General features: G+C 51.9%; 1 protein-coding gene across 1 annotated transcript; it reads right to left on the bottom strand.

The window, feature by feature from the left end:
* Positions 1 to 1,372: 1,372 nt before the first annotated feature.
* PTPRH (protein tyrosine phosphatase receptor type H) lies at positions 1,373 to 13,560 on the bottom strand. Its single transcript, XM_082676750.1, is given in 18 exon segments — positions 1,373 to 1,844; positions 1,952 to 1,981; positions 1,985 to 2,087; positions 3,141 to 3,301; positions 3,506 to 3,616; positions 3,977 to 4,030; positions 4,034 to 4,111; positions 4,209 to 4,285; positions 4,552 to 4,567; positions 4,571 to 4,639; positions 5,306 to 5,393; positions 10,901 to 10,948; positions 11,050 to 11,128; positions 11,949 to 12,111; positions 12,543 to 12,568; positions 12,651 to 12,794; positions 12,797 to 12,848; positions 12,852 to 13,560. Coding segments are annotated over 18 exon segments (1,530 nt in total). The 5' UTR covers positions 12,957 to 13,560; the 3' UTR covers positions 1,373 to 1,718.
* Positions 13,561 to 15,069: the final 1,509 nt, after the last annotated feature.

The following is a 15,069-nucleotide window of genomic DNA, read 5'->3' as shown; positions in this document are numbered from 1 at the left end:
CAGCCTGTTTGTCTCTTCCGCGCACCCTGAGCTCTGTCTTCACACCTGTCCTCGTGACCGCCTCGGCCTCCATTCCTCTCTCGACCCCACATCGAGGTCCGTCTCCCCGTCGGCTTCTCGCCGCTCCTCCGTCTGGGTTGTCTGGCCTCTGCCTGTTGTCTGATCTCAGTCTACCGGGATCTCGCACCCTCTTCCACTGCCTGCTCCTCCCTTCCCTCTGGCTCTTTGTCTCCACACCTGTCTCTAAATCCCATTCTCCCCATTTCAGGCTCCAGCCCTCCCACTCCATCTGCTGGTCTCTCCCAGTGTCCCCGCCACCACACACACGCGCGCGCGCACACACACACACACACACACGCGCGCGCGCATACACACACCATCTCTCTAGGGATGGAAATGAGGATGGGGCTTAGGGAGGGGGTTCCAGTGGCTCCTACCTGCTCGGTGGCTAGACAGGACCCTCCCGAGAGATACCGAGGCGCCGGCCCCGCCCGGACCCCGCCCCGGCACGCGTGTGGCTGGCGCTGTCCTGGGTGCTGATCGCGGAGCGCTGTGGGGCGGGGGCTCAGCCGAACGGAGCCGGCCCGGGGTGTGTATGTGCCCGTGTGCGTGTGTGTGAGCGTGTATATGTGTGTGAGAGAAAGCCTAAGAGTGTGTATGTGTGTGTGCGCGTGCGTGTTTGGAAGGTGGAGAACCCCGCCCCGGCCCTCGTCCCGCCCCAGCCTGGAACCACCAGGGCGCCCACGGATATTTATCCTGGTCCCAAGGATTTTCTGCCTTCTAGTCCAGCCACCGGGCATACAGACCCCTTCTCCCCACCCCAAACCCCGGGACTGTCCATAGAACCAGGCTCCGGGATATCGGGTTCTAGGACCCAGAAGACCCTCTCCGGAGACCCAGCTATTCAGATATCCAGACAGGAGACTAAGCGTGAAATTCTCCAGCAAATCCGATACAGACTTCACTCCACCCTCTAAGTTCCCCTAAGGCCGTGCCCAGAAGGCAAGCCCCCGTGCTCCCAGCTCCAGGGAAGCGAGTCCACACTGCCCAGACCCTAGACCTACAGCCTTCTCGGAGAGACTCAACTGTCCAAATCTACGTTTTTCAGGTGCAAATTGTGAGTCCCTCTAGTTTCCTCCCTAGGACATTGGCCTCAGTACCTAAACGTCAGGAACCCACCCCAATATTATTTCCAGACCCAGAAATCCAATGGGGCAAGTGTCTCTGGGGAGCACAGTGATTTAATAAATTATGGGATAAAAGAAAAAATATGTACAGGCAGTGGGGTGCAGGGAAACCTCAGATCCTCGAAGGTTGATGATTCAGTTTCTGGAGTAAAATACGGGCAGGATCCTGCCTGGCCTGCCCTCGCGCCTTGGGTGGCCACAATTCTGGACCCTCGTTACTTCCTTTCTTCCTCAGAAATCAGCTTGTTTCCTTGAGACCCTGCAGCCTCTTCCTCCCTCAAAAAGCAACAAGGAAATCCTAGATCCCATCCCTCTCCTTCTTCAAGGAACTGGAAATCCAGGATCTGGGCTCCCACCTGACCTCTCTCCCCCTCCGGAAAGCAGGAATTTAGGCTGCCAGCCCCCTCTTCCTGCAGGGCCCAGGGGTGTGGGACCCCAGCCCTCTGCTGTCCCAGGGGTCCAGGTATCTGGGGTGAAGTAGGGATGCAGCATTTGAGTCTAGATGGGCTGGGGTCTCAGCCCTCCCGCAGCTTAGGCCTCTGTAGGAGCTACATTCTCGAAAAGCAGGTTCTCATAGGTGGGCCCCTTCTCAGCGGGCACTGGGGTTGACTGTTGCAGAAGCCTAAGGATGCACTGGTGCAGGAACACATACTGGGCCTGGGGACAGAGCACGGGCAGGTGAGGGTGCGCTACTGAGCCTCGGCCTGCTTTCCTCTGGGGCCCCACCCCATCCCACCCACCCAGTGCCCGAGGATCCCCATCACCTCAGTCTGCACCATATGTGGCCGGCTTTCTCACATCTCCATCATGTAGCTGAAGGGCCCCACGAGACCCTCACTCTCCAACTGCCGCAGCAGGACATCCAGGGCAATGAGGGTGACCGAGCGGCCCACGCCAGCGCTAGGCGGGGACAAGAAGGGTCAGACCACGGGAGGGGGAGTCTCAGCTGACTGGAGGGATCTGTGTTTGGAGCACCCAGGGGTCAGGGTATTCAGTGAGACTATTCTGGAGGCTACAGTGTTAAGTGGGGGTTACTTCATTAAGTAGGAAGTAATAACAAATGACTATGCTCTGTGTTCTATCTACCTGCTAGGCCCTGTTCCAGGTGCCTTACGTGCTTTTTTCACTCCTCCCACTCCTAAGAGGTAGGAACCATTAGTTGAGCGTGCTCATTTTACATACGGGGCAATGGAGGCTGAGTGAGGTGAAGTCGATTGTCCCAGGCCACTCAGCTAGTAAGTGACAGAGCTAGGGTTCATACACGGGAAGATGAGCTCCCAAGCTTGTCATTTAAAAAAAAATTTTAGGGCTTCCCTGGTGACGCAGTGGTTGAGAGTCCGCCTACCGATGCAGGGGACATGGGTTCGTGCCCCGGTCCGGGAAGATCCCACGTGCCGCGGAGTGGCTGGGCCCGTGAGCCATGGCCGCTGAGCCTGCGCGTCCGGAGCCTGTGCTCCACAACGGAAGAGGCCACAACAGTGAGAGGCCTGCGTGTCGCAAAAAAAAAAAAAAAAAAAAAAAAATTTTAAACATGAAAATGACCGTTTTATTTTATTTTTCATTAAAAAAAAATTTTTTTTTGGCCACGCTGTGAAGCTTGTGGGATCTGGGCCCTCGACAGTGAAAGTGCTGTGTCCTAGCCACTGGACCACCAGGGAAGCCCCCAAGGAGCTGTTTTAAATGTTTCTTAAAACCTTTGGCTGCCTCTCCCTCCTGCTCTTCACCCCTCTTCCCTCCTTCTCCCCATGCATGCCTCCTCCTTTACCTCTTTTTCTTTCTTTCCCATCTCTTCACCCTTATCATCATTCTTGACCTGCATCACCGCCCCTTCACCTTCTGCCCTCCCCATCTCCTCCACCTCCTCTAGAAGTTCCTAAGGACCCAGAGAACCCTGGTTTCTGAGCCCCAAGGGGGCGGTTTCCTCACAGACAGAGGGCTCTGGCTGGTCCTCACGGGCAGTGTACAATGGGGGGGCCTCCCCCCACGGTCTGGTCCAGCCACTGCCGGAGCATCTTCCAGAAGGCCAGCAAGGGGTCTGGGGAGTGGGGGACGCCATGGTCTGGCCAGGTCACGTAGTGGAACTGATGCACAGATAAAGTCTTCTGCTCTTGCATCTAGACGGAGGGGAGTTGGGGGGAGCTCAGGACCCGGGGGCTGGTTTCTGACCGGTGGGGACATCCCCGGGGCACATTGTGGTCCCTTGCGGGAGTGGCGGAAGCTTAGACTTCATGGGGAGCTCTGGGGAGGGGACTGCCTGGAATATCACGGGGAGGAACTGAGGGTCAAGGTGGGGCTGAAGGGGTGGGGTGGGGGCTTACATGCCAGAGCTTTGGATTTCGTACTGTCCAGCTCTCCATCACCTCCTCACCCACCAGGCTCACATGGGTGCAGGGCTGGGCGTCTAGAGGCCAGTAATGCTCACACTTCACCTGGGGGAAGACTGGGGAGGGTCAGAGTACAGGAGGCCCCAGAGCACCTGCCCTGGTGCCCCTCCGCAGGGTGGCTCTTGTGTTCAGTGCCGGGGAATCCCCCCTGCTCTGGTGACAAGGCAGGACCCACAGGCAGCCAGGTGTAGATTCATCCCAGCCGGGAGGACTCTTCTTTCACAAGGTCCTTGAGATCAGCTTCACCCTGTAAGTGGACAAATGGGTGGACTGGGGGAGACAGGAAGGTTGGGGCTGTGGTGGAGGGAATCAGTGAGGTCTAAGTCAAGGTCTACCCTGGGATCAGTGTCTGGGGCAGGGTCACGGGCTCAGGGGTCAGCACCCAGGACCCAGGTGTCCTCTCACCTGGGCAGACTCCACGCAGTTGGTCAGCATGAGCAGTGTGGGGCTCCGCTGCCCCTATACCAGGCGCCAGAAGTCGCCCACAGTGTGGGGAAGGGGGCCCTGGACTGCAATGAACTCCCAGAGGCTCCAGAGACCCTGGTTGAGGAAAACAGGTAGGTCACATCCCGCCTCATCTGGCCCTCGTCTTCCGAGGCTCATTCAGCATCCTCCTGGCTCCCAACCGCAGCCTTACAGGGATGCAGCTGGCGTTGATGTACTCAGAGCCCGGCTCCCCAGGGAGGGGCGTCAGGGGCACATGGGACCAGTCATCTAGGGGAAGAGGCCGGCATTAGCGATGCAGGGGGGCAGGGTGGGAGACCTGGGGATAGAGGTCACGCCGACACGTCACGCTGCACACAGACAAGGGGAGCTGGGAGAGGGTCTGAGGGACCTCGGGCGGGAGGAGCCGGCCTGGGGTTTCTCAGCTCACGGGGGCAAGAGCTTTGTCCCTCACGGGTAATAAGGGGCAAGGGTCAGGCCTGGGATGTTGATAAAGTCACAGCTGAGAACAAAGTCAGCAGAGGCTCGTGACTCACAGGGCAGCACGTTTCTTTAACGGTTCTTGGCGCTGTTCTCCGGAGCTGAGGCCACCGTCTGGGACTGGCTGTGGTCCTCCAGGGCCGGCTGCTCGGGGCGAAGTGAGGGGAGGGTGCACAGATGCTGGATTTTCTCTGCCCTCCCCCAGGGATACCCGTGTTGCTCCCTCCGCCTTCCTAAGTGCCACCCCACTCACCCCTTACACCCTGGAATTCTGTAGCACCTGCAGAAATAGGACAAGTAGGACTTCCCTGGTGGCGCAGTGGTTAAGAATCTGCCTGCCAATGCAGCGGACACGGATTCGAGCCCTGGTTTGGGAAGATCCCATGTGCCGTGGAGCAACTAAGCCCATGAGCCATAACTAGAAAAGGCCTGCACACAGCAACGAAGACCGAACGCAGCCAAAAATAAATAAATAAATAAATTTATTTTTAAAAAAAGAAAGAAAGAAATAGGACGAGTGTGTGCACCACCCCCGGGGGGGCATTTTGGAGGAAGGGCAGGAGGATGGGGACTGGAGAGGTAGGTGAGAGAGGAGGGGTCAGGGGAAAACCAAGGTGTTGCTTTAGGATTAACCCATCCAACCAACACTACAGTAAGAGTTCAGTGAGTCAAGAAGGTGGATAATCATGGCTGAGAATTTCTGTATGAGCCAACCAAGTATGTATCCCTGCTTCTGTTCAATCCCAAAGGGGTGGAAAGGTCTCCGTGGACACGTGGGGCTCAGCTCGGCTCCCTCTGTTCTCACCCGACCTGGTACTCCTCAGCAAAGCCACAGCCGCTGTCCTCGTGTTTCCTGACGTGGTCGGCAAAGTCTTCAGCCAGGACGTCCCCTGGGAAGCTGTGGGGGAAGAGGGGCACATAACCTCCTTTAACCTTGTGCGCTTGGGATAAAAGAAAAGGATTTTGTGTTTTGTTTTCTTTTTTTTACCTCCCCAGGACTTATTTATCTTATAACTGGAAGTTTGTACCTTTGATCACCTTCACCCATTTCACCCTCTGCCTCTGGTAACCACCAGTCTGTTCTGTGTATCTACGAGTTCGAGGTTTTTTTAATTTTTAAATTTTGGCCACGCCGCACAGTTTGTGGGATCTTAGTTCCCCAACCAGGGATCGAATCCGGGACCCTGGAAGTGAAAGCACTGAATCCTAACCACTGGACCCCCAGGGAATTCTCTCGAGTTTTTTTTTTAGAGTCCACACACAGGAAGTCCCCTGCATACGAAACTTCAAGTTGTGAACTTTCAAAGACGCGAATGTGCGTTCGCATGTCCAATCACACAAGGCGTGAGTGACATTGCAGCTTGCCCTCTGTCTCCTATGGCTGAGGATCCTTCAGCTCTGCCATCTCCCACCTCCTCTCCCTCCTCCAGTCAGTAACTCTTCTTTCCTGTTCACTCAGTGCCAGCCCCTGTATCCCAGCTCTTACACTGCACTACTGTACTTTTCAAGGTACTGTTCTGTAAGATTAAAAATGTTTTATTTTTTGTGTTTGCTTGTTTTAATGTATTATTTGTGTGAAAAGTATCATAAACCTATTACAGTACAGTACTATATAGCCAATTGTGTTAGTTGGGTACCTAGGCTAACTTTGTTGGACTTATGAACACAGTCTTGGAACGGAACTCATTTGTGTGTAAGGGACTTACTGTATAAGTGTTATCTCATACAGTATTTGTCTTTCTCTGTCTGACTTATCTCACTTAGCATAATGCCCTCAAGGTCCATCCATGTTGCCACAAATGGCATTACTTCATTCTTTTTTACGGCTGGATAATATTCCATTCTATATGTATATTACACCTTAAAAAAATTAATTAATTTATTTCGGCTGTGTTGGGTCTTTTGTCGCTGTGCGTGGGCTTTCTCTAGCTGCAGTGAGCGGAGGCTACTCTTCATTGCGGTGCGAGGGCTCCTCATTGCAATGGCTTCTCTTGTTGCGGAGCACAGGCTCTAGGCACACGGGCTTCAGTAGTTGTGGCGCACGGGCTTAGTTGCTCCATGGTATGTGGGATCTTCCTGGACCAGGGCTCAAACCCGTGTCCCCTGCATTGGCAGGTGGATTCTTAACCACTGCGCCACCAGGGAAGCCCTATATTACACCTTCTTTATTCAGTCATCCATTGATAGACACTTAGGTTGTTTCCATATCTTGGCTATTGTGGGTAATGCTACTATGAACATGGGAGTGCAGATATCTTTTCAAGTTAGTGATGTTGTTTCTGATTCATCAATTCCATTTGTAGGTACACATCCAAAAGAATTGAAAGCAAGGTCTCAGATATTTGTACACCCATGTTCATAGCAGCATTATTCACAGTAGCTAAAAAGAGGAAGCAAACCAAGTGTCCATTGATAGATGAATGGATATAGAAGATTTGGTCTAACCATACAATGGAATATTATTCTTCCTAAGGAAGGAAAGAAATTCTGACACATACAACAACATGGATGAACCTGGAGGGCATTATGCTGAGTGAAATGAGCCAGTCACAAGAGGACAAATAAAAGGACAAATACGGGCTTCCCTGGTGGCGCAGTGGTTGAGAGTCCACCTGCCGATGCAGGAGACACGGGTTCGTGCCCCGGTCCGGGAAGATCCCACATGCCGCGGAGTGGCTGGGCCCGTGAGCCATGGCCGCTGAGCCTGCGCGTCCGGAGCCTGTGCTCCGCAACGGGAGAAGCCACAAGAGTAAGAGGCCCGCGTACCGCAAAAACAAACAAACAAACAAACAAACAAACAAACAAAAAGGACAAATACGATTCCACCTATATGAGGCAGTCATCAAATTCATACAACCAGAAAGTAGAAGGGTGGTATCCAGGGGCTGGGAGATGGGGGAAATGGGGAGTTAGTGTTTGATGTGTACAGAGTTTCAGTTTTGCAGGATGAAGAGAGTTCTACGGGGAATCCCCTGGCGGTCCAGTGGTTAGGACTCCGCGATTTCACTGCTGAGGGTGTGGGTTCAATCTCTGGTCGGGGAACTAAGATCCCACTAGCCATGTGGCGTGACCAAAATAAATAAATAAATAAAGTTTTTTAAAAAAAGAGTTCTATGGATGGATGGTGGTGATGGTTGCACAACAACGTGAATGGACTTAATGCCACTGAACTGCACACTTAAAAATGGTTGAGGTGGTAAATTTGTTATGTGGAGGTTGTTTTTTTTTTTTTTTAACCACAATCAAAATTTGTTTTGACTCAAAAAAAAGGAAAGGGTATTTCTTCTCCCACTTAGGACCACTGCCCTTCTCTGGGCCCCAATTCCCTGTGGCCCTATCTAGCTGTGGTTCTTCCCTCTCTGCTGTATCTCTCCCCTCTCCTCTTTCCCTTTTGTGTGTAAACATGCTAATCTTACTTCTGTATTAAAAAAAGAATCCTTTGACCTCCTGTGGCTCCAGCTCCAGCTCTTTGTCTCTCTTCCCCTTGTAGTATAGTGTTATATATACAATGTTATATATACAGTCTTGACTCAGTTTTGAGACCCTGGTTGGAGGCTCGTCAGTTTACCACCTTCTTTTTTGCGTGACTGGTATTTTTGTTTGTTTGCTTGTTTTTACAGTTTTGTTTATTTATTTGGCCACGCTGCGTGGCTTGTGGGAGATACCCGACCAGCGACTGAACCCGGGCCTAACGGTGAAAGCCTGGAATCTTGACCACTGGACCGCCAGGCACTTCCCCAGTTCTCCTTCTTGAGAAGCTGATTAAATCCACACCCTCACCACCTCCCCTTTGGGGATCCATCTGCTGGAATCCCCGCCAGGAACAGGGGACAGGCCCTGTGCATCAGAGTCCACTGAAATGATTCAAACTAAACCCGTTTGCCTTGGATTGCCCACTTCTTGCTGCAGAAACCACAGTAAAGCCTCTTCCTCAGGTGTTCCCCGACCTCCCAGCTGACCCTGGTGCTTCTCTGCATGGCCTTGCTTGGTGTAACGTGTAATCCCTCTCCTGGGATCTGTGATTGTAATGAACTATCTTTCAGTGGTGTCTGTCTCTGGATCCATTGGCCTTATCACACCTAAACAATAAGACGACCTATGAAAACACACCTTCACATTCAAACTTCTCACACTGACCGGTTTTCTCTGCTTCCTTCCCACCCTTCACCATGGCCTGGTGTCTCCACCACGACTACAGGGGAACAAGGACTTTTTTCAAAGTCCCCTATCTTATTTGCCTCCTTATCACCAATTCCAAAGGCCACCTCTCAGTGCTCAGCAGCACTTCGCACCTTTGACCGCGCCTTCCTTTCTTCCGGATCCACCCTCTTCCTGAACACCCTCTCCTGGTTTGCACCATCACCGTCTCTCTGACTGCTGCTTCTCCATCTCCTTGGTGGGGCCCTGTCCTCTGCCCATCCTAAAAGGTGGGCATCCCCAGAAGCCCATCCTCAATCCCCCCTTTCTCACTGGACACACACTTCTTATGGGGTTTGTCCATTTCCTTAGCTTCGCTTTCCAGCCATTCACCTGTGATTTTTGAATCTCCATTGCCAGTCCCTACTTCCCCCCCTCCCGAGCTTCAGAGCTGTTTTCCCACCTGCCTCCTGGAATCTCCACCTGTGTGTCCTCGAGGGTCATCGCTGGGACATCCAAACATGCACGTTGAGGTTGAGGAGGGCAAGATGCTCAGCATACAGGTGGGGCCAGACTTGGAATCCAATGGGTGCAGTGATTTGTTGCAGATGCCATATAATGGACACAGGGTAAGGAGGGGAGAGGTCACAGGGTGAGTGGGGCGGGACGCTGGTCAGGACAGATTCTATGGCGAAGGAGAAACTGGACATCATCGTATTTACTCTCCCTAAGCCCCTGTCTCTGATGGCCACGCCCTCAGTTTATGCCTCTTTCTTTTACACCAAGGCCGTCTCACCTGGTTTCGCAACATCTCTTAACTCCCTGGTCTATCTCTCCTCTATTGATCCCCGGGGATCATTCTGACATAGAGATTTGATGATGATTGACCCAACCTAAAGGGGACTCAGAGTGATGAAGACATCTGCACAAACGTTTTTCTGAACCACGGAACTCTGTATCCAACAGCCCATTCAGCGTTTTCACTCACATGTCTGACAAGCATCCCAAAATCAGTGTGTCCACCACTGAGCTCCTGACACTTTCCCCCAAACCTGCACCCCGCATAGTCATTCTGTCTCAAGTAATGGCCATTCCAGCCTCCCTGGGGCTCAGGCTGAATTCCTTGGGTTCACTCTTGAGCCCTCTCTGAATCCCACACCATACATCCATTCTTCAACCAGGTCTGCTCTTCAAACACTCAAACGGCATCTTGAATCTGATTCCCTCTAACTGTTTGCTGCTCCAAGACATAACAGACATCTGGATTATATACAGACGTCTTCCTTTGCTTCCCTACTTTTGCCTTTGCTTCATAAAAATGTGAGACTGTGTCACAGGTCTATCGAAAACCTCCAAAAACTCCCATCTCAGGATAAAACCAAAGTCCCCACTATCATCTACAAGGCCCAACCTGATCTGATCCCACCTGGTAGCTCTCTGACCTCATTTCCTACGCCACCCCCACCCCCACCCCGCCTCATCCACTCTGCTCAGTCTCAGAGACACACCACGTTCTCCAAACACGCCAAGCCTGTGCCTGCCTCGGGGCCATCGCACTTGCTGATCCCCCTGCCTGGAATGCCTTTTCCCCAGATGGGCACAGGACTCTTGCCCTCACTTGCTTCAGGTCTGTCCTCAAATGACTTCGTCTCAGTCATCTTCTTAGTAAGGCCTCTCCTGGACACTCTATTTAAAATATTCCTCCACCCTTCCTGCCTCCACCTCTTGCTTTATTTGTCTCCAAGTAAGCATCACGTTCTTTATCATCTTGGTTTTGTTTTTTGTGTGTTTGTTTGTTTTGGCCGCACTGCACGGCTTGCAGGATCTTAGTTCCCCGACCAGGGATTGAACCCATGCCCCCTGCAGTGGAAGCGTGGAGTCCTAACAAGTGGACCGCCAGGGAATTCCTAATCATCTTGTTTATTAATGGCTGCTTGTGCTAGAATGTAAGCTCCACAAGGGCAGGAATCTTTGTTTCAGCCAGTTTCCTCGGCACCTAGAACAGTGCCTGACACTTAACAGGGGTTCGGTGAATGGCTTTTTGGATAAATGAATGGAAGTCCCAGAACTGAGACGGAAAGAGATTCCACAGCCACCGGCCCAGGCTGCTTAGGGAGTGGGCAGCGGTGAAGGCATTGCGATCCCTGCTGCAGTGGGGATCTGAGGCTGGTGTGGGTGGGTTCCTTGGCCCTGCCCTCTGACCTATACAGTGACCAGCTGGATTTGACCTGACAGTGAGCCTTTTGAATGCTCCCCAAACCCACTCACCTGAACACCAGATCCCCGGGTGCTGGTTTCTTCTCACTCTTCTTATGCCTGGGAAAAGGACATGGGGAGTGAGGCCAGAACCACGGATCCCCATCTTTCCCCAGGCCCCCTCCCTCCTGGCGCCCGATAAGCCCTGCGCCAAGTCTCACCTCCTCTTCAGGAAGAAAACCAGCAGGCCCACCAGGATGAGAAACAGAAGGGGACTGACTATGGCTCCCACGATGGCCCCTGGGGGAAGGAGGCGTGGTGGGCTGTGAGAGCCTAGGTCTGCTCTCCTGCTGTCCCATCTCCCCTACCTCTGTCCTCACCCAGACTGATCAGAGGGTCTAGAGGGTAGATTCGAGGGCAGAGAAGGGAAAGGAGAAAGCTTCTGGATAGAGCCCTACCTCCCACCCAACCTCTTCCCCTTAGGTCCTCACTTCCTGAGGAGCCTGATCCAAAGGCATCACTTTCTCAAGTGACCTCGTTGTTAAGAGAGTGACTCTTCCCCAATTTGGCCTAGACTAGTCGTTCTCAGAGAGGGCGATTTTGCCCTCCAGGTGACATCGGGCAATGTCTGGAGACACTTCTGGTTGTTACAGCTGCGATGGTGGTGCCACTGGCATCTAGTGGCTGGAGGCCGGGGATGCTGCTTACAGCAACTTACAATGCCCAGGGCAGCCTCCCCTCCCCATCAGAAAGAGCGATCCAGTCCAGGATCCAAGAGGCCCTGTCTTCTCAGAGACCCTTCTTGCTAAACCAGAGAATCCTGGACACTGGGACCCACTGAGCCCAGTTTGGAAGAGCATCCATTTATCAGTACACCGAACTCCAGTGTCTCCAGATCAGAGACCCCATCTCATAAGAGGCTTTCATTCCTAGGAAATGGTTGACAGGGCCCATTTCAGGGAAGTGGGGAGGCCCATGACCACGGTCAATGGTACATGATCAAAGATCTCCTGAGTGTGAGGTTCAAACTTCTTCAAACATCCCACTGGTGGGTGAAAAATGGTGCGGCAGTGTTGGAAAAAAAATTGGCAGTTCTTCAAAAGATTAAACACGGACTTACCATATGATCTAACAATTCCACTCCTGGGTATACACCCAAGAGAAATGAAGACATACGTCCACATGGAAACCTGCACACGAATGTTCAGAGCATTACTCGGAATAGCCAAAACGTAGAAATGGCCCAACAGACCCATCAAACAGATGGATAAACAAAATGTGGTCTATCCACACAATGAAATCTTATTTTGGCAATAAAAAGTAATGAAGCACTGATACACACCAGAACAGTGGATGAACCTTAAAAACATTATACTAAGTGAGAGAAGCCAGTCAAAGAGGACCACATACTGTGTGATTGTATTTTTAGGAAAGCTCTAAAAGAGGCACATCTATGGAGACAGAAGCAGATTAGAGATTGCCAATGGCTGGTTGGTGAGGGATTGGGGAAATTAGGGGGTGATGGCTTAAGGAGATGACTCTTCTTTATGGGTTAATGAAAATATTCTAAAATTGATGGTAATAATGGTTGCAAATACTGCAAATATACTAGAAGTCAGTGAGCTGTACACTTTCAATGGGTGAACTGTTGTATGTTATAGGAATTACAACTCAACAGAGCTGTTTAAAAGAAAGCAGGAAATAAAACACAAACAAAAAGGACTCCATGGGTTGGTGAGACTGTCTCACAACAGGGTGTGAAGGGGTCTGGAGAGAATGTCATTGTATCAATAGCTCTCTGTCCCCGTGGGGCTCTGCTCACCTGTGCTCTCGGTGTGGCAGGTCACGGAGGCAGACTGGGCCCTCATTCCATCCCAGACGGTCGTGATGGTGGCTGGGTAGGACTGAGCCGGCCTAAGTCCCGACACCCACACGTCTCTCCCATAAGAGGAGCTGTCCTGGAGTCCCGCTGCCTGCCCACCTCCAACTCAAAGGCCTCATAGCCTCCCAGGGGGCAGGACTAGGTGAGGGTGACTCCGTGCCCCCCCCCCGAGGTGCTGATACAGGAGGTGATGGTGACGGGGTCCGGGGCTGGGTGGAGGGGACAAGAGGAATCAGTAGGCTCCATCCAGGAGGGCTTTCCAACTCCCCACTCCTCACCAGTCAGGTCAGTTCTCTGAGAAATAGCTTATCCCTTCCTTCCCCTAAATCAAAATACCTCTTCGTCCCTCATTCTCTGTTGTCCCCAAATAGACATGCCCCCTTAAACTACAACTCCCATGAGCACTTGGACTCTCTGTGTCACTGCAGCTCATGAAGTCATGACCCCATGGCCTGATGGGATTTGGAGTCCACTCACCTTCATTGCTCCCATGTCTGATCTAAGTTACTACCTGGACCTTTACAGGAAAAGTTTGCTGGCCCATGACATAGTTATTTTCACCACAACTTTTAGGTTCACAGCAAAACTGAGTAGAAGGTACAGGGATTTCCCATACACCCTCTGCCCCCATCATGCATAACCTCCCCCACTGTCAACATCCCCAAAATGTACACGTTACCATTGATGAACACAATGATAATCATCCAAAGTCCATATTCCATTCCTTTTCGTGGCTGAATAATATTCCACTCTATGGATAGATGACAATTTGTTTCTCCATTCACCAGCTGATGGACATTTGGGTTTCCACCTTTTTGGCTGTTAAAAATAATGTTGCTTGAATTGTATGTTTTCAGTTGTATGTTGTATGTACGAAAACATTGTATGTTTTCAGTTCTGTGGGGCCTGCCCCCAGGAGGGGCCAAACTCTCTTTTTACAGACTCCGTGGCTATCCTCTTTCTAGCCCGCTCCAGCTGCCAACCCTGTCCACCCCTCCACCACCAGCTCACAATCCCCTTCAATCTTCCCAGGAGTTTCTCACTGTTTTTGCTGCTCAGTGGACTTCAGTCTCTCTGCTCCACGCTTTCCTCTCCTTGTGTGGTTCAAGAACTGAAGCCGTGTTCATTCACCGTCTTGAAGCAATTCCCTGCCTGCCTGCAGGTGTTTTCCCAACGCCTATGGCTTCCTACAGGCAGGACCACAAGCTCTACCAACGCCGGGGACTCCAAGGGCAAACGGCCTCTTCCAGCCCTGGCCAAGCTTACACTGTGGTGAGGAGGCAGACTGGGAAGGTAACCGCAGAGTGACAGGAAGTGGGCTACAATGGTGAGAGCACCGAGGAAGCATCTGTCCCTTAGTGGGAGGTGACACTGGGGCTGAGTCTTCGTACAAGAGCAGGGTTTGGTCAAGTGAAGAACTGCATTGGGAAGTCATCACAGGCAGAGGGGAGAGCCCATGTCAGGGCTAAGAGGGAGGAGAGGGCTGGGGGTAATCTGGGGGGATTTCTGTGTGGCCAGAGCGCCAGGTGGAAATGGGACTGGAGGGAATGACCTTGAAGTAGGGGGTCAGGCCACCCGGTCCCAGCCTAGTCTCAATCTATAGTTAGCCTGCGGGGTTGGTGAACACGTGGAGATTGGGGAGAGGAACATTTTCTGGATAGGGCATGGAAGCTCCGTGCCCTCTCCCCACACCTTGCCCTGTGCCTGTGCTTCCATCTGGCTGTTCCTGAGTTACATTCTGTAATAAACCAGTGTTCTAGTAAGCAAAACGTTTTTCTGAGTTCTGTGAGCTGCTCTAGCAAATTAATCCAACCCGAGGAGGGGGGTCTTGGGAACCTCTGATTTATAGCCAGTTGGTCAGCAGCACAGGTTAACAACCTGGGCTTGTCACCGGAATCTGAAGTGGGGGTGGGGGGTAAAAGGTGGCAGTCTTGTAGGACTGAGTCCTTAACCTGTGGGATAGCGTCAGAACTGAGTTGACTTGTAGGACGCCCAGCTGGTGTTGGAGATTGGCTTGTTGGTGAGGGGAGCAAGCCCCACACTGGAACTGAGTGCAGAGTAGTAATTGTTTATCATCATGAAACACAAGGATAAACAACAAGGTCCTATGGTACAGCACAGAGAACTATATTTGACGGGGTTTTTTTTTGTTTGCTTTTGTTATTTGGCCACATCACAGGGCATGGGGGATCTTGGTTCCCCAATCAGGGATGGAACTCACGCCCCCTGCATTTTAAGTGAGGAGTCTTAACCACTGGACCACCAGGGAAGTCCCTGGAGAACTATATTCAGTATCCTAGGATAAACCATAATGAAAAAGAATATTTAAAAAATAATGTTTGTATATGTATAACGGAAT

The sequence above is a fragment of the Grampus griseus genome, assembly GCF_964374135.1.
Source record: "Grampus griseus genome assembly, chromosome: 19".
Taxonomy (NCBI): domain Eukaryota; kingdom Metazoa; phylum Chordata; class Mammalia; order Artiodactyla; family Delphinidae; genus Grampus; species Grampus griseus.
Note: the sequence above shows the minus strand (reverse complement) of the source record. Positions and strands in the feature narration are given on the sequence as shown.